General features: G+C 49.1%; 1 protein-coding gene and 1 long non-coding RNA gene across 16 annotated transcripts in view; one reads left to right on the top strand and one right to left on the bottom strand.

Annotated features, from left to right (window-relative positions):
- LOC102959813 (phospholipid-transporting ATPase IB) overlaps window positions 1-6214 on the bottom strand; it is a 609397-nt gene extending 603183 nt beyond the window's left edge. For all 14 annotated transcript variants that reach the window (XM_042984757.1, XM_042985236.1, XM_042984810.1 and 11 more), the window contains exon 1: window positions 6054-6214. In XM_042984757.1, coding sequence (XP_042840691.1) covers window positions 6054-6129 — 76 coding nt within the window. In that variant the 5' untranslated portion in view covers window positions 6130-6214. The remainder of the gene's footprint in view (window positions 1-6053) is intronic.
- On the top strand, window positions 6142-10406 carry LOC122238436. Of its 2 annotated transcripts, XR_006217398.1 has the most exons (4): window positions 6422-6490; window positions 6616-6719; window positions 7145-7312; window positions 9482-10406. It is a non-coding gene; the product is annotated as an uncharacterized LOC122238436 (long non-coding RNA). The 2 variants fall into 2 exon arrangements; XR_006217372.1 differs by lacking the exons at window positions 6422-6490; window positions 7145-7312 and adding an exon at window positions 6142-6220.
- The last annotated feature ends 13915 nt before the right edge of the window (window positions 10407-24321 follow it).

Genomic DNA, 24321 nt, shown 5'->3' with positions numbered 1-24321 from the left:
ATTCTAAATTCACTTTCTGTTATATTATTTAAATCCTTTTTGATCAGTTCATTAGCTGTTGTTATTTCCTGGAGATTCTTCTGAGGGGAATTCTTCCGTTTGATCATTTTGGATAGTCCCTGGAGTGGTGAGGACCTGCAGGGCCCTTCCCCCGTGCTGTGGTGTATAACTGGAGTTGGTGGGCGGGGCCGCAGTCCGACCCGATGTCTGCCCCAGCCCACCGCTGGGGCCACAGTCAGACTGGCGTGTGCCTTCTCTTCCCCTCTCCTAGGGGCGGGATTCACTGTGGGGTGGCGTGTCCCGTCTGGGCTACTTGCACACTGCCAGGCTTGTGGTGCTGGGGATCTGGCGTATTAGCTGGGGTGGGTAGGCAAGGTGCACGGGGGCAGGAGGGGCAGGCTTAGCTCGCTTCTCCTTAGGTGATCCACTTCAGGAGGGGCCCTGTGGCAGCGGGAGGGAGTCAGATCCGCTGCCGGAGGTTTGGCCCCGCAGAAGCACAGAGTTGGGTGTTTGCGCGGACCGAGCAAGTTCCCTGGCGGGAACCGGTTCCCTTTGGGATTTTGGCTGGGGGATGGGCGGGGGAGATGGCGCTGGCGCCTTTGTTCCCCGCCAAGCTGAGCTCTGCCGTCCGGGGGCTCGGCAGCTCTCCCTCCCTTTGTCCTCCAGCCTTCCCGCTTTCCGCGCAGAGCTGTTAACTTCTGACCTCCCAGACGCTAAGTCGTGCTTGCTGTCGGAACACAGTCTGTCCGGCCCCTCCGCTTTTGCCAGCCCGACTCGGGGGCTCCGCTTGGCCGGCGAGCCGCCCCTCCGCCCCGGCTCCCTCCCGCCGGTCCGTGGAGCGCGCACCGCCTCGCCACCCTTCCTCCCCTCTTCCGTGGGCCTCTGGTCTGCGCTTGACTCCGGAGACTCCGTTCTGCTAATCCTCTGGCGGTTTTCTGGGTTCTTTAGGCAGGTGTAGGTGGAATCTAAGTGATCGGCAGGACGCGCTGTGAGCCCCGCGTCCTCCTACGCCGCCATCTTCCGGAACCTCCCATAAGAGACTCTTAAAAACGGGGAATAAACTGAGGGTTGATGGGGGGTGGGAGGGAGGGGAAAGTGGGTGATGGGCATGGAGGAGGGCACCTGTTGGGATGAGCACTGGGTGTTGTATGGAAACCAATTTGACAATAAATGTCATAATAAAAAATAATAAAATGAATAAAATAAAATAAAGAGTTTATACAACTCAATACCCCCAAAAAAATCCAATTAAAAATGGTCAGAAGACCTGAACAGACATTTGTCTTTCTTTTTTTATTAATAATTTATTTATTTAATTTACATTGAATAGACATTTTTCCAAAGAAGATATCCAGGTGGCCAACAGACACATAAAAAGGTGCTCAACATCACTCATCATCAGGGAAATGCAAACCAAAACCACATGAGATGTCACTCTACCAGCCTGTCAGAATGGCCGGTATCGGAAAGACAAGAAATAACAAGCGTATGTGAGGGTGTGGGGAAAAGAGACACCTTGTACACCGTTGGCAGGAACGTGGATTGGTGCGGCATGGTGCCAACAAAAAAAGCACAGAGTTTCCTCAAGAAATTAAAAACAGAAATACTATATACCCCGGTAATTCCACTACTGGGTATTTAGCCAAAGAAAACAAAAACATTAATTCAAAAATGACAGAAGAACTCCTATGTTCACTGCAGCATTATTTACAATGGCCAAGAAATGGAAGCAACCTGACTGTCCACTGACAGCTGTGTACTGATCATTGAGACGGATAAATATATATACATACGTATACATACATACCATGGAATATACCCCGCCGTAAAATGAATGAAATCTTGCCATTTGATAACACGGATCAGCCTGGGGGTGTTATGCTAAGTGAAAGCAGTCACAGACAATACCATATTCCACTTATCTGTGGAATCTAAAAAACAAAAGGAAAAAAACAAAAGCAGCAGAAACAGACCCATACATACAGAGAACAAACTGGTGGCTGCCAGAGCAGAGGGGAGCGGGAGACGGACAAAACGGACGGAGAAGGGCGGGAGGGAGAGGCTTCCACAAGTCTGGATGAGTAAGTCAGGGGGGTGAAAGGTACAGCATAGAGAACAGAGTCAACACGCTGAGTGGTGACAGTCGGGGGCCAGACTCGTGGTGAGCACAGCATAACACACAGAGATGTCACATCTTATCGCTGTGTCGGGCACCTGAAACTGATGTGACATTGTGTGTCAACCATGCTTCGATCAAAACAGGGAAAGAAAGAAAAGAAACTGCTAAACATTCTTCCTGAGTGGCTGTGCCGTTTTACATCCCCAGCAACAATGTCGGAATGATCCGCTTCCTCTGCATCCTTGTCAGGATTTGCTGAGGTCACTATTTTTTATTATGGCCATTCTGATACGGGGGCCGGGATGCACTCTTCCTGAACACAAAGACCCAGGGAGGAAAGAGGAAAGGGAAAGACCTCACAACCACCCAGGTAGCTTTAAGCATTCTGCTGGTCCCTGACCAGTGTCTTAAAATGCACAATAAACCCGCCTCTGCCCTAACGTACTGAGTAGGAAGTACAGAGTGCTTCCTTAGAGTCCTACAGAACAGCTGTGGACTCCAGCACCATTCCTCAACAGAGAGTTCTGGAAGCATTAATGTTCTAAGAGCAGAGCAAGAATGGCCCTTCTGGTCAAACTTTTATTGGCAGTACTAATGAATGTAATCAAATAAGAAAAACATATGAGTTATAACAAGTATGAAGGAAGAAATGAAATTAATATTTGCAGATAACGTCTACACACACAAAATTAAAGCAACCCTAAGCTTCGAAAATTTATGACAGTTCACTAGGTTGTTGATACAACAGTCAACATTAAAATTCGTTTCCTAGACGTCAGCAACAACCAATTAAAAATGTATTTTTTGAATAAGCTCATTTATTCTAGTAACAGAAGTATCTTGCAATAAACCTTTTAAAATGCATAGAAATTTATGGAGAAAATTACGACACTTTAAGAAAAGACCCAGGGGCGCCTGGGTGGCTCAGTCGGTTAAGCATCCGACTCAGGGCATGATCTCACAGCTGGTGAGTTCAAGCCCTGCATTGGGCTCTGTACTGACAGCTCGGAGCCTAGAGCCCGCTTCACATTCTGTGTCTCCCTCTCTCTGCCCCTCCCCCACCCATGCTCTGTCTCTCTCAAAAATAAATAAACATTAAAAAAATTTTTTAAGACATAAAAGAAGACATATATAAATGATGAGAATACCATGTTTATGGTTAAAGGGACAACATTTTTTAAATGTCTACTCGCTCCAGGTTAATCTATAAACTTAATGCAAATTTAACCCAAATTCTAACACGTTGTTGTTTTGTTTCCTTTCATTTTAGAAAAGGTTCTTCGAGGGGTGCCTGGGTGGCTCAGCCGGTTGAGCATCCGATTTCAGCTCAGGTCAGGAGCTTGTGGTTTGTGGGTTCCAGCCCCACGTCGGGCTCTGTGCTGACAGCTCGGAGCCTGGAGCCTGTTTCAGATTCTGTGTCTCCCTCGCTCTGCCCCTCCCCCATTCATGCTCTGTCTCTCTCGCTCTCAAAATAAATAAACGCTTAAAAAAAAAAAAAAAAAAAGACTTGTTTGAAATGAAAAGCAAAACAAAGAGAAAAGAAAAGAAGAAAAGGTTCTTTGAAGAACCTCTTCCACATGAAGGAGTAAAGTACCAAAAAGAGTTTCTGCAGAATGGGTGGTGATAGTGCCAGTTCTGCTGATGGCAATGTCCCACTCATGGTGTCGCACCTCTGTCAACTGCAAAGCAGTTTCAAAGCTCAGGACACTCCTGGGCGAACCCTCCAGCATGGACCGGCCCTCCCCTTGCAGCACCCCCAGCCCCAGCACTTCCCTCCCTCCTGATCATCATCCAAACTCAGCCTATCAGGCCTGTACCCTCATTCACAGGAGTGGCCCCCTTCCTCCTCCCACCATATGCAAATTCTTCACTTAGACGCCACCTCTTAGCACCCTCCTGTCTCCTGGAACTTGCGACCTTTCATCGGCAAATGCCCTATCTCGCCCACCTCTGGACTTTTTGTCTCTGTTACTCTGCCTTGACCCTGCTCTTCACTCTTGATCTCAGATCACTGTCCTCCCTTCTCCCTAAAAACCTCTTGCTTTGACATTCACACCATCCACTGCACGATTGCAATACTAGTCTTAAAATAAAACAACCTCCCTGGAACTCACAGCTCCCCTCCCTCCCCCATCTACCACTCCATTGCTCTCTCTCCCCCTTTGCTACAAAATTCAGCCAAGAGTTGTCTGTACTTGCTGTCTCCAATATCTGTCCCCTTAAGTCTCTCTGAAGGTGTTCTGTAGACATTCTCGCCCACGCGGCCACAAAACAGTTCCGTGCAAGGTCACCCGTGCCCTCCATGACGGACTGTCGGCAGGTGGTGCCTTTCCTGGGCTCCCAGCAGCACTGGGCACAGCTGAGCACTCCTGCCCTCCGCACGGCTGGCTCCCTGAGCTTCAGAGGACCTCTCCGGGCTTCCCCTCGACCATCCCCTCAGCCCCTTGGCGGTTGCCCTAACCTTGAAATGTCACCACACCTAGGGCTCCGTCCAAGGACCTTTCCCTCCTGGGCCACATCTATACACCCTGGCTACGTAACTTGCAGGGCCCGCCGCAAAATCAAACTGCAGGCCCCTCATTCAAAACCCACTAAGGCCTCCAAGACAGCGACAACACAGCATTAAAGCCAACGCAGGACTCGCGCAAGAGCGGGGCTCTGTGCGACGGCACCGTCACACAGTGGCACCTCCTTCCACTCTCTTTCTCCTCCCAGCCACCCTTGATTCTCGGTTTACTGAAGCCTCAATCCGTATCAGGAACAATGCTATTGCCTCTGCCTTCCAACATATGGCGCCGGCCCTGCCCGCTCTCCCCGCCCCTCCGCCCCGTTCCGCTCCACCTAAGCACTGTCACAGGTACCATCCGGCCCCCGGATGGCCGCCGTCCCCTCCCAGCGGGGCTCCCTGCCTCAGCCCGCGCTCGGCACTGCCTAGTCTCGGCCAGCGATCCTCTCGCCCTGGGCTTCTCCTCCAACCAGTCTGAAGGCGCCCGGACGATACCGTGGAAACACTGGTCTGCCGTTTCCATCTCACATGACTCAACCAGAGAAATGGGAAAGTCACTTATTTTTAGAAGCCTACTTTCTCAAAACAAACGACAAAAACTGCACAGGAATTCCAAACGCCCCCAGCCCCAAAGTGCAGACCCTGTCCCTTCCTCCAATCAAAGATCTACCCAGAAACTTGCAGGGCGCCCTGAAATGGTAAGAGATTTCTCCTTAGGGCGGGGGGGAGGGTCTAGGTAACCCATCGTGCATCATAATCACGTAACATCCAGCTTAACGCGACTTTGCTTTCTAAATATAGTCTGTAAGAAACAAAATGCGAGCGTCCGGACGGGAGGGGCCGGGGGTGCCGGGGTGGAAGCACCGGGGTGTCGGGCTTTAGAGGATTAGGCGCCCCAACGCCCGGGCGCCCGAGCGCAGCGGGGCGTGTGCGGTGGCCGTGCGGGTGGTCGAGAGCCGGTGCGTCGCCGCCGGGTGCGCGCGCGAGTCCCCAGGGCCCAGGTGGCGACCAACGTTCGTGGGGGCCCTTCGGCTCCCCGGGGCCCTGCAGCAAACACCGCGCAGGGCGAGGCCGGCCCCGCCGACGCCCGACGGTCTCCGCGCCCACCCGGCGGGGGACGGCGAACCCCCGGCCTAGGGGCGGCCGGGCACGCGCGCGGCGGCGCACACGCACACACCCCGAGCGCGCGCACCCGCAGCCCGGCCCCGCGGGCGGAGTGGGGTCCCCGGCGCCCTCGCCCCTCGCCCCTCGCCCCTCGCCCCTCGCCCCTCGCCCGGCGTGCGGCCCTCCCGGCGGCGCGGGCGCGCCCCACCCCCACCCCCACCCCCAGGTGCGAGCACCGGCGGCGGGAGGCGGGAGGAGGGCGGGGCGGCGGCTCCCCTCCGCGCGCCCGCCGACCCTCCCCGCCGCGCGCCCCTCCCCTCTCACCAACGGACGAGCCGATCCGCGACCTTCGGGGCAGGGACATCCTGAGCGCTCTGTCCAGGCGGGAGGCGTTCGGCATCGCGCCCCGCTCGGGGGCTAGGCGGCCCCGGGCGAGCGGCGGAGGCTGCGCGCCGGGCTTGGGCGCAGGGACGGCGGCCCGAGGGCCATGGGTGGGCGCGCTCCCGGGCCGGACTGCGGGGCCGCCGGCGGCGGAGGAGGAGGAGGCTGCGCCGTCCGTGCCGCAGCCGCCGGCCAATGCGGCAGCGCCCGCGGACGCCACCGCTGCGGGCCTCGCTGGCGCGGCGGCCGCGGCGGCGGCGGCGGCGGCGGCGGCGGGGGAGGGGTCCGGCCCTCCGGCGGGGAGCCCGGCGGGAGGCGGAGCGGGCCGCGGCCGCGGCCGGGAAGAGTCTGGAACGTTCCGCAGCACGGGGGGCTCTTAGGTGGCGGAGAGGGGACGGGTGGGGGGACGGGGCGGTGCGCTAGGGGGCTCCTCTGGGGCGCGAGCGCACCTCAGGGTGCCCTTTTCTGCCCCTGCCCGCTGCCTCTTATACCTGCCCCTTGTTAGGTGGTGCGCTTGTCCCGTGTGAATCGTTCGGGACTCCTGACTCTGCCGGCTTCTCTCGCTTTCTGTTCTGTGTACATTGTGGTGGGATCGGCTGCAAAGAACAGGTACTTCTCAGGTGTGGGGTCTGGAAGACAGAAAACCTGGGTGTCCAGACTCCGGGCCCCCAGCCCGCCTAGAATTCTAGTTAGTGGCACGTTAAAACTGTGAGGAGCCCCTACGAATACTTAGCTCGCTTAGCTCACCCCACACGCACACACTCGCACACACACACCGACACACCTTCCATAGGAAACAAAATCAGTGGCAGGTGAGGTGATTTGTCCAAGGTCACTTGATCCATTCCTTACTGTTTTTACTCAGCGTTCAAACCGCACTTGGTCCTTCTGGGCACAGTTCCATAAAGAGAGGGGGAAAAGGCTGAATGTTTAGTAGCTGATGAAATTCCGACCTCAGAGTGAAAGAGAAACATGATTGTAAGAGAGGCTGACCTTGCGTTTGTTTATTGATGTGATCATTACACTAAATTTAGCGTAACTACCGGGGACGGACCAGCAGAGGAACAGAGTTCAGCAGAAAGAATCGGTGCCCCACGAGAAAAGGCCAGGCATCCCTCCAGCTCCTCCTGGCTAGCCTCTGCCCCGCATTTTCCTAGAAAAACGTGCAGAAGGGATGGACAGACTGGCAACCTTAGCTTCAGGTGGGATTCCCTGCCTGCCCATCCTGGGCCCTCAGGGGGGGGGAAAAAGTGTTTCTGATAAGAAGTGTGAATCTTCAGCATGGTTTTGAGGAAGAAGAGAACTTTGTCGGTTGTGGAGTTGAGAGCTTCAGGGCGGAAGATGTTTTCTCAGTGGGTCTTAGCTGCTGAGGGTGATCGCGAAGCAACTTCGTCCCAGCAGAGTCTGTCAAAAACTTTGTCACTAATGATTCAATTTCCTACGGAGAACAACCCCCTTGAGAGCTTAAGCAGAGCGGGAGAGGACTCGGGTGAAAAAGAGGGCTTTTTTCCACCCCGAATTTTAAGATGAAAAATTTTCTGCCCATAACCAGGTGGGAAAAGAAAGAGTAGATAGAAGTTATTTTTAATTTTTAAGAAGCTGAGTAGGTTGAATAGAGGCCACTGCCTTGCCCACCACAGACTGGCTCAGTGCCTTCCCCTGATTTCCTGCATCCCTATCATGAAGTCGGGGGAGTGCTCCTGTTTCTTCTTGTGTGTATCTTCCGATAACCAAATCTGTCCTGACAACTTTGTAGACAGTCCGGTTGGCCCACTGTGAAGATGACGTCGTAGGCGCGAGGGCCAATAGATGAGCGCCTCGCTTGAACTTGTGTCACCTCATTGACTGCCGTGGTTAACTTCCCTGATCTGACGGGCGGGTATCTCTCTGGGGAAGTTAGTTAAGGATGGCGTTTGACTACAGGATCCAGACCTAAATCTTACCTTTGAAGTCTTCTAAAGATACACCTGCACAAAGGACAGAAGCTAGCCGATGACCAGTATTTAGTTGTTACTAGTCTCAGAACGCAAATGCCAGTATGGATCATTCAGTAACCTGTGCTTGACCTCTCAGAGAAATGCTTTTACGCTTGTCAGGGGCAGCCTAGGCTAGAACCAAAGGAGACCAAAACGCTTGTAAAAAAAAAGGAGCCAATGCAAAACAGACAGCGACAGGGAAATATTGTATGTATACAATAGAGAAATGCATTTTGTGTCTACCCTATAGAAGCAAAGGCTTGTCAAGAAAGAGCCTGCGCCTCCATTCTCTAGAGTCACCCCCCCCCCAGGCATTCACAAGTCAGGTGACAGCAGCAGCATGCAGAAGGGAAAAAACCCTCAAGAGCTAGACCAAGAAGGACACACCGAGCTCCTGGCACTGTGGGTTGATAAATACTACTGAGCTAAGAGCAGTCCTTTCTGTCCTAAGGGACGACGTAAAGGAAAAGGGGATCCGAGTTTTCCGTCCCTGAGAGCCAGCTGTCTCCATCCTCTCCATTCTGTGTGCCCTCTCCCTAAGCAGTGAGGTCAGCCAACGACAGACCCGGTCTCCCGGAGACAGTATGGTCTGGGATGACGGCAGAAAGGCTGAGCCTGTTTTCCAAGGAACGAAATCTGCACAACTTCTCTGGGCAGCACACTCCCAACACTCAAGAACTAGGGTGGCCAAGCAATCCTTCCCTTCCTATAACCACCTAAAATTCTGTTTTCACTCAAGCCCGTTCTTGATCTTCGTGGTTCTAGAAAACAACCGGCTTGTGTCCTTCTGAAGTTCTTTCATACAAATGAAGACCTGACACCATTTCTTAAGCGCCTTTCCTCGAACGAAAACCCCCGTTTCCTTTTAAAATGTTTACACATGAAAAAATGGTCATACGTGTATACATATATACGTATATCATATGTATATAGACCTATGTCTATACATAGGGAAACATTTTTGAAAAGGAAATGGCATATGTACACCATATAAAAAGATATCGATAGGGGCGCCTGGGTGACTGTTAAGCGTTCGACTTTGGCTCAGGTCATGATCTCACAGTTTGTGAGTTCAGGCCCCGCGTCGGGCTCTGTGCTGACAGCTCGGAGCCTGGAGCCTGCTTCGATTCCGTGTCTCCCTCTCTCTCGGCCCCTCCCCCACTCACGCTCTGCCTCTCTCCCTTTCAAAATAAACATTTAAAAAATAAAAAGATATAGGTACACATACAGTGTTCATCAGTGTACCTCCTCGCCGGCTTAAGGGACAATATAGTCGGAGTGGAAGCCACCACTAATCCCTCACCACTTTCCTTTCCCTCTGTCCCCAGACCAATTTCCTTTTAGGCTTTCTTCATAAGGCCTCCTTCCTCTCTCCCTGTTGTTATTTACACACAGGCTAAAAAGCAACCCTGAGAGTATTGGGCAACAGATCCAGGAAAGAAGAGGATTTAACAGAAAACCTTATTCTTCTAACGCAGTCGTATTCAGCATTCTGTAAATGCATTCTGATGACTCCAAATTCCGCTAATGTTTACATCGTTTTTAGAGAGCACTTTCCCAAATTGGACATAGAACAAGGAATATTCAGTAGAACGGTCACTATCTTCCTGATGACCGGAGGGGCGGGTGTCGCAGGCCCCCTCCCCCTCCCGTTACTCGTTAGCACCCGTGTCTGGCGTGTGACGCTGGCTGAAGCTGGGCTTTTAGCTGGGGCTGTCTTCTGCTGTCCTTCAACATGTCCTCTCCAGGCAGCTGACGCTTCTTCACAGCATGGTGGCTGGCTTCCAACAGTCCCAGGAGACCGAGTCGGGCTATGTCACCTTTTCTGACCTAGCTTCGGAGCGCCTGCGGTCTCCCTCCCACCACAACCTGTTACGGAGTCGCAAAGGCCCAGTCACTTCGAGAGGACAGGAAATAGACTCGAGCTCTTGATGGAAAAGAGGCAAGATTCTGGTGGAACGTAAGGATCGGAAACACCGTTGCAGCCATTTGGGGAAATCCAATCTATCAAAACCAGCAGCAAATAAATTTAATTTTCATAAAACATAAGGGCGCCAAAATCATAAAATACATGGGGAAAAATTCACGAAAGATGTGCAAGACCTCCACATTGAAAACAAGGGACCCAAAGAAGACAATCAAAGACATTACCTGATCTCAAGTCTTATTGTCGTGCTAATGCTGATCAAGACAGTGTAGTGTAGACACATGTGCACAGACGCGTCACTGAAACAGAATAGAGAGTCCAGAAATACCACTAAATAACTCTGACAAAGGCACCCGAACAATTCAATAGGGAAAATAAAGTCTTTTCGATAAATGGTGCTAAAACTTGATGTTCATGTGGAAAAAAATTAAATAAGCCTTGATCCCTTAACCATAACACAATAACTCAAAATGGATCATAAACGTGAGTGTAAAAAAACTAGCCATGTACAGCTTCTAGAAGAAACCATTTCTTAGACAAGACCTGGAAAGTAAAAGAAAAAACTTTTATCAGACATCACCAAAAATAAAACTTCCGTTCATCAAAAAACAACACCAAGAAAATAAACAGGCAGGCACAGTCCAGGAGAAAACATTCACAATGCACACACATCTGACAAAGGACCTGTTTCTAGAATATATGAGTAACTCCTACAACTCAATACTCCCAAGACAAATCTAATTCGTTAATGATCAGGAAAATGCAGATTCAAACACGATGACATATCAGTACACAGCAGGATGCTTAGAAATAAAGATTAACAACTCCAAATACTGTAGGAGTGGCGATACTTGGCCGGTGGGAGTGTCCAATGCCATAACCACTTTGAAAAACTCGTAGCTTCCTACACAGTCACATATCCACCTTCCCTATGACCCAGATATTCCACTTCTACATATTTGCCCAAGAGAAATTTACACATATTTACAAAAAGACTTACAAATGAATAGTAATAACAGTGGGGCACCTGGGTAGCCCAGGTGGTTATGTGTCCAACTCGATTTTGGTTCAGGTCGTGGTCTCACGGTTCGCGGGTTCAAGCCCTGCATGGGGCTCTGTGCTGACAGTGTGGAGCCTGCTTGGGATTCTCGCTTTCACCCTCTTTCTCTATTCCTCCCCCACTTGTGTGGTCTCTTTCTCTCTCTCTCTCAAAACAGGTAAATAAGCTTTTTAAAAAACTTAAAAAAATGTTAATAGCAGCTTTATTCATGATAGCCTCAAACTGGAAACAACCCAAATATCCATCAACAGGTAAATGTATAAACAAATTGTGATATATTCATATTATGGGCTATGACTGAGGAATAAAACGGAATAAATCACCAATACATACAGTAACACAGATGAATCTAAAAAACATAATGCTGAGTGGAAGCAAGATAAAAAAGAGTAAATAGAGTATAATTCCATTAAAGTAACCAGGTTAGGTCCAACTTCAAGTTCCTCGTGGCTTAAGCCCCATGTAAGCAAACCAGAACTTAAGTGTCTATGCTCTGTGCTTGGCTCCCCCAGAAAACAAAGGCCTAGGTCAACTGATCAGCGCTGGTCTGCCCGGCACAGATCACCTAACCCAGCTCCAAGAAGTGCCTTTGCTCCTTGTAAGGAAAGTAACCCTGCTTTAACCTATTAGCAAATGCCCCGTCCAAACTTCCTCAATCCTGCTCACTTTGGTCTATGAAAATTCCTTGCAAGGTGTTCAACATCACTAATGATCAGGGAAATGCAAATCAAAACCACGAGATAGCGCCTCCCACCTTTCAGAATTGCTATTATCCAAAAGACAAGAAACAAGTGTTGGTGAGGATCTGTTGAAAAGGGAACGCCCGGGCACTGTTGCTGGGGATGTAAACTGGTGCAGCCACTGTGGAAACCAGTAGGGACGTTCCTCGAAAAGTTAAACACAGAACTACCATGTGGGATGATCCAGCCATTCCACTTCTGGGTATTTATGTGAAAGAAACAAAGACACTAACTCAAAAAGATAGCTGTACCTCCAAGTTTATTGCAGCATTATTCAGAATAGCCAAGACATGGAAACAACTTTATAGGTAGATAGGTACAAGGATACATAGATAGATAAGGATAGAGATATAGAGATGTAGAGATTTATATATTATATTTATTAGACTATGTATATATTTATTATATATCATATATTCTAAATACATATGTAATATATATTACATATTCTAAAACTATACATGTAACATATTATATAGAACGCACTATTACTCAGCCATAAAAAAAGAAGGAAACCTTGCCATTGCTGACATGCATAAGCCTTGATGGCATTATGCTAAGTGAACTAAGTCACAGAAATCTCACTCATACAGGCATACATCAGAGATACTGCAGATTTGGTTCCAGACCGCTGCAATAAAGCAAATATCACAATAAAGCGAGTCAAATGAACTTTTAGGTCCCCCAGTGCACATAAATGTTATGTTCACGCTATACTGTAGTCTGTTACGAGCGCAATGTCTAAAAAATATTCATACCTTAATTCAAAAATACTTTATTGCCCCAAATGCCAACCATCATCTGAGCTTTTAGCAAACAGTAATCACTGACACAGATCACCAAACAAACGTAGTAATAATGAAGAAGTCTGAAGTGTTGCAAGAATTACCAAAATGTGACACAGAGACACGAAGGGAGCGGGTGGTGCTGGGAGAGTGGTGCCAGTGGACGAGTTCCACACCGGGCTGCCACAGACTTGCCATTCGTAAAAACCTCCATTAGCTGGGAAGCACAGTAAAGGACAATACGGGGCGCCTGGGTGGCTCAGTCGGTTGAGCGCCCGACTTCGGCTCAGGTCACGATCTCGCAGTTTGGGAGTTGAGCCCGGCACGGGGCTTGCGGCTGTCAGGACGGAGCCTGCTTCTGACCCTCTGTCCCCCTCTCCCTCCGCCCCTCCCCTGTTCATACTCTCTCTGTCTCTGTCCCTGTCTCTCTCAAAAATAAATAAAACATGAAAGCGAAGGACGATAAAACAAGGTATGCTTGTATGGGGGGGTAGTGGAATGTGCGAAGGGGGTCAAAAGGTACAAACTTCCAGTATTACATAAATAAATAAATAAGGATGTAATGTACCACATGGGGACTATAGTTAAAAGTATTATATTGCATATTTGGAAGTTGCTAAAAGAACGAATCTTAAATCAAAGAAAAAATATTTGTAACTGTGTGGTGACGGATGTTAGCTAGCCCCCTTGTGATCATTTCACAATGTATGCAAATATTGAATCATCATGTTGTACATCTGAAACTAATATAAAGTTTTATGCCAATGATACCTCGGTAAAAAAAAAAAAAAAAACAATCTCTTGCCTTTTTAAAGCTGTTTGTTTTCTATCTGCTGGAGTGAATGCTCCCTGATTCATGAATTGCAGAATAAAAACCTACCTGATCTAGTAAGCGGATCTGTAAATCATCTGTAGGAAATTTTCTTTTATCAATTCTCTTTAAATGAAGTTTGAGAAAAGGCGAAAAACCCCTCTAAGGGTCAGGTTGTAAAGACTTACTGAAAAGAGACTCAAGGGAACTTCCTGGGATGACAGGTTTAATTTTTTTTTATATAAAGGAATGGATAGTGGGTGTGTGCATTTTTCAAAACACATCAAACTGTACAGTTAAGATCTACATGTTTCACTGTAAACTTACCTCAACTTTTAAAATTTTTTTTTAATGTTTATTTATTTTTGATACAGAGAGAGAGCATGAATGGGGGAGGAGCAGAGAGAGAGAGGGAGACACAGAATCCGAAGCAGGCTCCAGGCTCTGAGCTGTCAGCACAGAGCCCGACGCAGGGCTCGAACCCACGGACCTCGAGATCATGACCTGAGCCGAAGTCGGACGCTTAACCGACTGAGCCACCCAGGCGCCCCTTAAAATGTTTTTAAATGCTTGCACTAGGATACTCATATCTTATAATAGCAAAAACCTGGAAAACAAGCCCAATGACAAAAGCATGAGCAAGTAAGTTAAAATTCTTTTTGAAGAATGTGTAATGGCTTGAGAAATTATTTATAACACAGTGTTAAATGAACAAAAGGGCAACATAAAACTGTATATATGTTGTGATCTATTTTTTAAATTTTTTTAATGTTTATTTTTGAGAGACAGAGAGAGAGAGACAGAGCCTGAGTAGGGGTGGGCGGGGAGTGGGGACACAGAATCTGAAGCAGGCTCCAAGCTCTGAGCTGTCAGCCCAGAGCCCGACATGGGGCTCAAACTCTGAGTCGAAGTCAGACACTGAACCGACTGAGCCACCCAGGTGCCCCCTATTTTTTAATATGCATATATATGAACTGTGTGTGTGTGTGTGTGTGTGTGTGTGTATCCATATCTAAGGAGAGAGGTATTAAAATGTTAACTCTAATTCATTATTCCTGGATGGTGATTTCTATTTCCATCTCATGCTCTTTCAAATTTTTTACAATTTTACAATAAGAAAGTGTTCCTTAAATGAAGCGTAGGGATATAGTGAGTCTATCAGCCTAACGTCGTTGCTATGCTACAATTTCAGTTGCAAGGGATGAACAGCAGAGTGATCAAAGCAAGCGTCGGTTGCCAAGCTGAACTGGGGACCAGAAGGGATGTCACAATAACAGAGCAAAGCAACTCGCCAGGAAACGCAACACAGCTGCTGAGTATTGGGGAGTTCAACAGCTAACCCGGCAGCTTGATGACAACTGAACAAGTGTGAAAGCAGATGAGCTAGTTTTATAACAGTGATAAAAATAGCTGGCATTTTTTAAGTGCTTACTCTGCACCAGGCAATGAGCTAAATGCTTGACTTGCATTTCCTCACTTCATTTTCAAAACAATACAAACAGACAAGGACGTGATTCTCCTTAATTTGTGGATGAGAAAACTCGGGGTTAGGAAGGTTCAAGAGTTTACCCAAGATCACACAGGTAGGTAGTTAAGTGGGGCCGGAATGCGAGCTTTTGTCAATTCCGTGTCTAGTGGCCCCATCCATAATTATCGTACCCTCCAAATTGGTCGTTTCAACAGAGGAGAAGTTACCAAGAAAAAAAAAAAGTGTTTCTAGACCGTCATAGTAACACAAACCCAAAGCATAGTTTTATATAAACAGAATGGAAGACTTTAATCAAGTATCTACATTGTCTTCCGCAGCTGTGGACCAAAGACTACCAAAAGTAATTACAGCTTTGAACACATGCCCTCTCCTACACAATATGAGTTAAAACTCAGAGCTGACTGAATTCTGGAGTTCGTCAGATGAACATCTGTTGCTTTGTCATCTTTTATGACCCGACGTCTCTCCACTGCAAGGGTTTGGAGGGAGAGGGCTAACGATATCATAGGCTGCACCTGCTACCACTGGAGTGCCCTTGGCAGTTTCTTAACAAGTTAAACATGGGGATCCTGAGTGGCTCAGTCGGTTAATGTCCGCCTCTTGATTTCGGCTCCAGGCATGACCTCACGGTTCACGGGATCGAGCCCGGAGTTGGGCTGCCCGCTGACAGCACAGAGCCTGCTTGCGATTCTTCCTTTCTTCCTCTTCCTCTCTCTCCCCGCCCCTCCCCTGCTCACACTGGTACTCTTACTCTCTCTCTCCCAAAAGAAATAAACTTTAAAAATAAAAGTAAAACTCACCCTATAAACCCAGCAATTTTGCTCCCAGAAATCCACTAAGAAAAATGAAAACATCCATCCACACAAAAACTTCTACACAAATGTGATTCATAATAGCCCCGTATTGAAAATAACCCAAACGTCCATCCACCGCTGAATGGATACAGAAAATGTGGTATATCCTTCCCTGGAATACTATTCAGCAATGAAAAAGAAGTATTAATACAGGCTACAATATGGATGGACCTCACTGACATAATCAAAGCCAAAATACCCTTTCGGCAAACTGATTCCTGAATATTGGAGAATCACTTGCATGAACATAACTTGAAGACAACATTTTGAGAAGTTAACATATAATATTTGGCTGGCTATCTGATTTATCATTTCTGTGGGCTACAGATCCTTTAGAAAGATCAATGTTCACATCACATTAAACATTTTTTTTCCCTGCTCTTTTCTACTTACTTGATCTGAGTTTCACAGGAGCAGCAAAGACAGATGAACGTTTTCTGAATTATTTAACAATCAGAATGCTTTAGGCTGCGTTTTGGCAGAGTAACAAGAGTGCACTCGGGCCACCCCAAGCCACTCTCCCCGTCGGGAAGGACAGGAATCAGCTCTCTGCAGGCCTGCCCCCAGACAGGAGCCAGGTGGGAAAGCTGGGACGGAGAGAAGTGGAGTCCGGAGGGCCCTGGAAGGTGGGGAGTGGCAGGTGGCCTCGGCTGGAGGTGTCCGAGGTCTCCCCACCGCGCTGCGCCCCGCTTCTGTGATGATGGAGGCGCGCTGCGCGCACAGCAGATGAAGCATCACCAGTGCGCATCCGAGCACAACGGCAACATACAGCATCTCAGTTATGACTTCACTTCGGAAAACCAGTCTGTCCAATATGCCTAGTAAACATCCCCTCCCGTTCTGGAGAGCGGGGCGCGCGTTTCACGGGCGGGACGTGGAATCCGGCCCCTAAGCGTAGGTAACCACTGCGCGTGCCCGGGTGCCGGCACCCCTCATCCACAGGACGCGGTCGCGTCCCCGGGCGGCTCTCCCGGCAACAGCCCGCCGTGTTCAAGGGGGCGACCAGGCCTGCGGTCCTCCTGCGCGTGTCCTGAGCCGTGAGGGGAAACGAGCACAGGCGGGGTGCGTGCAGCAGAGCAGGGGGAGGCAGGAGAGAAAAGGCAGGAGTTAGGGCAAAGAGACCGAGCCCCTTCCCTTCCTCCCACCCACCCCGCCCCCGCGCCCTGGACGCCGCCTGCAGCCCGGAGCCGTGCCTCTCCCTGGAGCTCCGCCGCCGCGCTCGGGGGCTCCCCACTCCCGCGCCTGCACGCTCGGACACCGCGGCAGGCCGCGCGCGTCCTCACCACCCCCCCCCCCCGCGTGCGCACGTACGCGGGTGCAGGGACCGACGCACGCCCCCGCCGGCCCAGGCCAGCCCTTCCACGCGCCAGCCCTGTGCCTCCCCCCGCCACCCGCGTTGCCCTGGGGCTCCTGATCCTCCTTCCCTCTCCGCGTCTGCCCCCCAGCCGCCGCCGCCGCGGCCACCTGGCAATCGCACGCTCCGGCGCACTCCGCTCCACCCCTTCCTTACCCGCGGCCCCCGGGCAGTGCCGGCAATTTTACAGAGGTGCACGGTGGGCTCCGGTAAAGCTCCAGATACAGAGCCACGCCGGCAGCACCAGGGGGAGGATGCGGCTCTGAGCCGCGGACCGGTCCGTGTGCGGTGGGGGGGTGGGGTGGGGGGCTGAGACGGGTGGGGGGAGGGGAGCCAGGGGGAGGGGTCTGGGGGCGGGGCCAGGGGAAGAGGTCTGGGGGGAAACCAGGGGGAGGAGCGGGGGGAGAGGTCTGGGGCGGGGGTGGCGGCTGGCTGAGAGCCCCCAGCAGATGCGCAGGGATCCTCAGGCCAACCTGGCCCCACGGCGTTCCCAACTCAGGCCAGCCCCCCTCGGTGCAGCGGGTGCAGCTTGGACGCAGGGGGCAAGCCTGCCGCCAGCCGGTCAATAGACAAGGCATTGGGAAACGGAACCAAACGTCCAGAAGGTAAGGAAATCGAGATTTGCAGTTTAGAAAAGATTACCTTGAGGGGCACCTGGCTGGCTCAGGTGATAGAGCATCGGCTCTTGATCTCAGGGTCGTGAGTTCAAGCCCCACGCTGGGTGTGGGGCCTACTTAAAAGAAAGAAACTTGAAAGAAAAATCAACCGTGCCTTGGAAAATACAGCCTGTGGCTTACTCTGCCACCAGGAAAGCCTAATAGATGTTTTCAATACTTGATTTTTTTTTTAAAGTCTGCATACCTTTGCTCACTAGAAAGACTAACCATTGTCTCATGTATTTATTGGTAGTGTTTTCATTTTGTGACTTGGCCCTTAATGTTCTTTATTTATTTATTCTTACTGTAAATATTTTCCCACTTTGTCACTTTTGTTTCAACTGGTTTAGAGTGCTTTATGGGAGGAGTGGGGAGGAGCAAGGCAGGGATGCTCCCCCCACCCCCACCCCATCCAGCTCTCCATTTACCAGAGTTCTCTGAGAGGAAGCCATAAACATTGGCTCTGGCTAACTTAAGCAGAAACACAATGTTTTTAATGTTTATTGATTTTGAAAGAGAGCAAGAGAGAGTGGGGGGAGGGCCAGAGAGAGAGGAGAGAAAGAATCCCAAGCAGGCTGCGCACTGCCAGTGTGGAGCCCGACTCGGGGCTAGAACCCGTGAACCGTGAGGTCATCGCCTGAGGTGAGATCAAGAGTCGGTCGCTTCATGGACTGAGCAACCCAGGCGCCCCAAAGAGATACGGAACTCATGAAAGGACATGGGCCCTCACATAACCACAGGCAACTGGCAACATCAGAGCCTTGGGAAGGGCTCCGCTTTTGACCCTGTGGACCCCGACTCCAGATTCACACTTCTCAGACAGAGTCTGAGTGGCCAAGGTGTGGTCAGCGGCCCAGCCTGCGGGGACTCTCAGTGAAAGGAGTGTGGATTGAAGCGGCTAGCCCATGCGGGACGGTCGCAGGACCACTAGCATCCAAGGAGGGAGAGGATCATGGGGAGCGAGGTCAACCAGCCCCGAGAAACGTAATGTCCAGGAAGGCAGCTTGCTTATCAGTTTTGCCCTTCAGCTTTCTGGATTTCGTGACATTTTTCAAAGGCATTCTTTATCTCCAGGTGACACTTTTTTTTTAATGATCCATTTATTCTGGTATTTTTTGGGTGTTCCCTTTTTCATATTTGACTCTTCATCCCATCTGGAGTTTATGTTGTTTTCTGGAACAAGGCAGGGGGTCCCGCTTTGTTGTCTTCTAAATGGCGAACAGGAATGCCCACACCATTTCTTGAATTAGCCATTTTTTTCACACTCATTGGAAATGCCACCTATGGTGTAGATCTTTATTCTATCTAGATTCCCGTAGAGAACCTACGTCTGTTTCTGAACATTATCTTTTACACCCTGGACAAGGCTCCGCAGGCTGGAAGAAACGACAGCCTCCAGGTGAGCATAGAATGGGACAGAGTCAAAGACAGAGCCTGTCTCCCCCCCACCCCCAGTACCCAGGAAAGGTTCAGATCTCAGAGCCATCGGCATGAGGGAGGGCAGGTCGAAAGAACGACTGCAAACAAACTCAGGGACGCCCCAGATAGTCTACACAAACATGCACACGCACAAAAATGCGTGCACACACACTCCCATGCGTGGGACACGTCCATACAAGGACACGTGCATACATGTACGTACACTCACAAGCACAGATACAAACTGTGACACAGACCCAAACACACACACAGACACGTCTGCATATTTCGTGCACACAAACACCCGGCAGTCAGGCATTTAGAGAAATAAGAGGGAAAGGATAGCTAATTAGAAAACTAATCTGATTAATAGAGGTTCCAGAAAAAGAACGCTGAGAAAATGAATAGATGGAAAATAGTTTTTAAATATTTTTAAAGAAATATTTCTAGAGCTACGTTCAACTGTTTTCTCACTTAAAAGACCGGTAAAGGACTTCTGAGAAAGATGTCAGAGTAGGAGGACCCTAAGCTCACCTCGTCCCGTGGATACAACTAGATAATACCCCCATCGGTGTAACTAATCCAGGATATGACCCGAAGACTGGTAGAACAGACCCTCTACAGCTAAATTTAGAGAAGAGGCCACATGGAAGAGGGTCGAAAGGGAAGAGACATGGTCCAGAGCTAAATGGACCCATGTGACCGTCCCTGAGAGCGAGTGATGCCAGAGGCCTGGAGGGAGGAAAGGAACAGACCTTCAAACTAGGCACCCCAGGTGCGAGGAACCTGCATGGGGAAGACAAATCCTGAAAACCAGAGACATAATTTTTTGAGTTCTTACAACCAGCGGGGCTTAATACGTGGAATGTTAAAAATCAGTGGGCTTGGCTCTGGGGTTGCTGGGAGGACGAGGGGAAACTGAGTCCCCACCCTTAAAGAGACAACACAACAGGGGCGCCTGGGTGGCTCAGTCGGCTGAGCGTCCGACTTCAGCTCAGGTCATGATCTCGCGGTCTGTGGGTTCGAGCCCCACGTCGGGCTCTGTGCCCACAGCTCGGAGCCCGGAGCCTGCTTCGGAGTCTGTGTCTCCCTCTCTCTCTGCCCCTGCCCCGCTCATGCTCTGTCTGTCTCTCTCCTTCCAAAAAAAAATAAACATTAAAAAAAAGAGAGAGACAACACAACAAACAGCCTCATGGAGATATAACACAGAAGGAGGATTTTGAAAACCACCCCGGGGATATGGAAGGGACATTCGTTTACTAATCTCAGAGTGCGTACTGGAGGCACGGGGCTCATTGGCCCGCCTCTCCAAGAACAAAATTGCTGGCAGCTGCCATTTCCCTTCACTGCCCCTCAGCCTAGGCACAGGGACACCTTCAGAAACTAGGGCGGCACCCACACCCACCGCTTAACTTGCTGACGGTGTGCCCCACCCCCGTGACCTTCAGACACCCCCCGCCCCTCCAGCCAGGCCTTGCCTCGAGGTCCTCTGCCACAGCAGACCTACCCAAACCTCGCTAGCGCCATTTTCCCTGCCCTTGCGTTCTCCTGTGGACTCACTACCTCCAGTCCTGCAGCTACAGCCTTAGGAAGTCTTCCCCAAGCTCCACATCCTCTCCCACAGCAGACCTGCACAAGCTTTGCTAACACCACTACCCGCCCGCACCTTCTGCAGACCTGCCCCCTCCAGAAGGCCCTCGGCAAGGGCCCGTCCGAAGCAATGCCGTAAGCCTGGCAGTGTGCAGGCAGCCCCCGCAGTCACCAACACAACCTCAAAGTGACTCCTACCCGGGGAGAGGAAAAGATAGCCACACGTGTCAGTCTGACAGCAGCCCCAGCAGGGGGTAGGGGCCATTCATCTGGTCTGAATGCAGGCCCAGCCCCCCCAAGGAAACTTCTCAACACAGGGAAAGGGCTCTGCAGTTCAGTGCTACCTTATCTCTAGCAAACACCTGCTCTGACTCAACTCAAGCCCGGGATGGCCCCAGACTATCCAACTCACAACACAGGGACCAAACCCTGCCCGTACCAGACAAAGAGATCCATCGCACGTGACTGGACTGAAGGCGAATGCAACTCAGTCACGACAGTGGGAGGAATGCAACACATAGAGAGGACACCCTCGAAACGTGAGGTTCTGGTGAACAGGGAACATTGCACTGCAGGGCACTACAGGACCTTTTCATAAGGCCACTACTTTTAAGAGCAAGAGACACAGCTGACTTTCCTAACACGTAGAAAGAGATACAGAGAGTTAGACAAAATGGGAGGCAAAGGAATACGTCCCAAATGAAAAAAACAGGACAAAATCACACAAGAGAGCTAACTAACAGAGCTAAGTAATATTCCTGATAGACACTTTAAGGCAATAGTCATAAAAATACAGGGGAAGACCTCAGTGAGACCCTTAACAAAGAGAAAACATAAGAAAGAACCAATCAGGGATGAAGAACTCAATAAAAAACATTTAAAATACACTAGATGGAATGAATAGTAGATTTGAGGAAGCAGAAGAATGGATCAGCAACTTGGAAAACAGAGTACTAGAAAGCAATCAGGCTGAACAGCAGCGAGAAGAAAACATTAAAAATGAAAATAGACTTAGGAAACACAGTAACACCAAAAAATGTACTAACATTAGCGTTACAGGGATCACAGAAGGAGAAGAGAGAGAAAAGAGGGCAGAAAATTTATTTGAAGAAATAATCGCTAAGAACTTCCTGAATTTGGGGAAGGAAACAGAAAACCACACCCAGGAAGCACAGAGTGCCCGGAACCAAATCAACCCAAGGAGATCCAGACCGGCTGCCCTGATCGTGCACCTAGAGAGGAGGGGAGCCAGCCCCAGGCTCCATGGCTAGGTTAGGGATGCAGTCCACACTAGGAGAAAGTGATACCCTCCCTGGAGTGCTGTAAGAAGAGGGGTTCTATCTGCTCAAAAGACAAAGACTGCCTGCCAGCCAGAGACCATATAGTGGGTGGCGTGGGGGCAGCAGTCCCCCAGTACCAGGGCTCATGGAGCAGGAGTTTGAATCCCAGCCAAGCACCAGGGCATGGGCATCGGGAGAGTAGGACAAATCACCTCATTTGTGCCCGTGGCACAGTGAGGACGGCTTGAACAGAGTGATTTGGAACACCTGGCCCATAAAGGACAGACTGGGGGGTCGCCATTTTTCTGATCCCTCAGTTACAGCAGTGCTTTCAACAATAGCCAAATTATAGAAAGAGCCTAAATGTCCATCAACTGACAAATGGATAAAGAAGATGGGGTTTATATATACAATGGAATACTACTTGGCAATGAGAAAGAATGAAATCATGCCATTTGCAGCAACGTGGATCAGAGAAGGACAGATATCATATGTTTTCACTCAAATGTGGATCTTGAGACCATGGGGGAAGGGAAGGGGGAGAAATACAAACAGAGATGGAGGGAGGCAAACCACAAGAGACTCTTAAATATAGAGAACAAACTAAGGATGGATGGGGGGGCTGGGGGAGAGGGAAAATGAGTGATGGGCATTGAGGAACGCACTTGTTGGGATGAGCACTGGGTGTTGTATGGAAGCCAATTTGACAATAAATTGCATTTTTAAAAAGAAGAAGATGTGGTACTTATATACAGTGGAATAATATTCAACCATAAAAAAAGAATGAAATCTTGTGATTTGCAACAACATGGCTGGATCTACAGAGTATAATAAGCGAAATAAGTCAGAGAAAGACAAATACTATATGATTTCACTCATATGTGGAGTTTAAAAAACAAAAAAGACAAGCAAAGGAAAAAAAAAAACAGGAGGAGAAAGTGGCAAATCAAGAAACAAGACTCTTGACTATAGAGTTCAGAGAGTTACCAGAGGGGAGGTCGGTGGGGGCATGGGAGAAACAGGGGATGGGAATTAAATGTACACTTATCAAGATTAAAAAAAAAAAAAGTAACATAAACTTATCATGGTAAAAAAAATTAAGTAAAATAAAATTTAAAAAGAAAAGCAAATGGATGTGCCGCTAAAAGGATATTTGTGTTCTTTTTGGCTAGGCTACAAATGAAGCTGAAGGTTTAATTATGATTTTCCAATGAAACTGGGTGAGGTGACACTTTCCAAGTCCTGATGGGATTGATACATGAATTTTTTTGCCTCTGAAAATTTAACTGAATTTTTTTGCCTCTGAAAGTTTTATGGAGAGATTTGATGAAACTTAACCAAATGTAGCATACCCAGTAAGTTAAAATCAGATAGGGGGCTTGAGTGTGTGTGTCTGTGTGTTTCTTCCGCTTCAAAGAGTCCTGGCAGAACAAACATATTTTAAGAGGTCCTTCCAGTGAAAATTTAACAACTCTCAGTTTCGTGAAAGGGGAATTTTTTAATTACAAAACTCCTACAGAATAAAGATATTGAAAAGCACTAAGTATCTGAATCTATAAGATACACATATACCAATAAAAATGAAAATGAAAATTAATGATTAAGCTAACTGCTATTTATAAGAGACATGCTAAAAATATAAGGACACCAAAGGTTTGAAAGCAAAAGATGGAAAGGTTACATCATGCTGATATAGACAGAAGGCAGGAGTGACCATGTTAATAAGAGACAAAACAGATAATAGTAATATCACTGGAGGTAAGAGGGTTCTGCCTAATGATAAAAGATTCAATTCACCTAACATAATAGCCCTAATGTGTATAATGAAAACTTGATAGAACTTCAGTGTGAAAATGACAGATACATCAGTAATATGGGATTTGAATACCAGAGTTATTGACACATAGTATGATATAGCAGTTAAGAGCATGCATTGTGCAACCAGAGTGTCAGGTATGATTCCTTATTCTGGTACTCATTAGCTGTGTGATCTTGGACAAATTACTTATTTACTTTCAACTTCCTCATAGGTAAAATGAAGGTAATGATAGTATTCACCTTAAAGGATGATTAAAATAATTCCCTAGGGGCGCCTGGGTGGCTCAGTCGGTTAAGCGTCCGACTTCAGCTCAGGTCACGATCTCGCGGTTCGTGAGTTCGAGCCCCGCGTCGGGCTCTGGGCTGATGGCTCAGAGCCTGGAGCCTGCTTCCCATTCTGTGTCTCCCTCTCTCTCTGCCCCGCCCCCGTTCATTCTCTCTCTCTCTCTCTC

The sequence above is a fragment of the Panthera tigris genome, chromosome A1 (genome assembly GCF_018350195.1).
Source record: "Panthera tigris isolate Pti1 chromosome A1, P.tigris_Pti1_mat1.1, whole genome shotgun sequence".
Lineage (NCBI taxonomy): Eukaryota > Metazoa > Chordata > Mammalia > Carnivora > Felidae > Panthera > Panthera tigris.
This window is presented reverse-complemented; position numbering and strand designations above follow the sequence as displayed.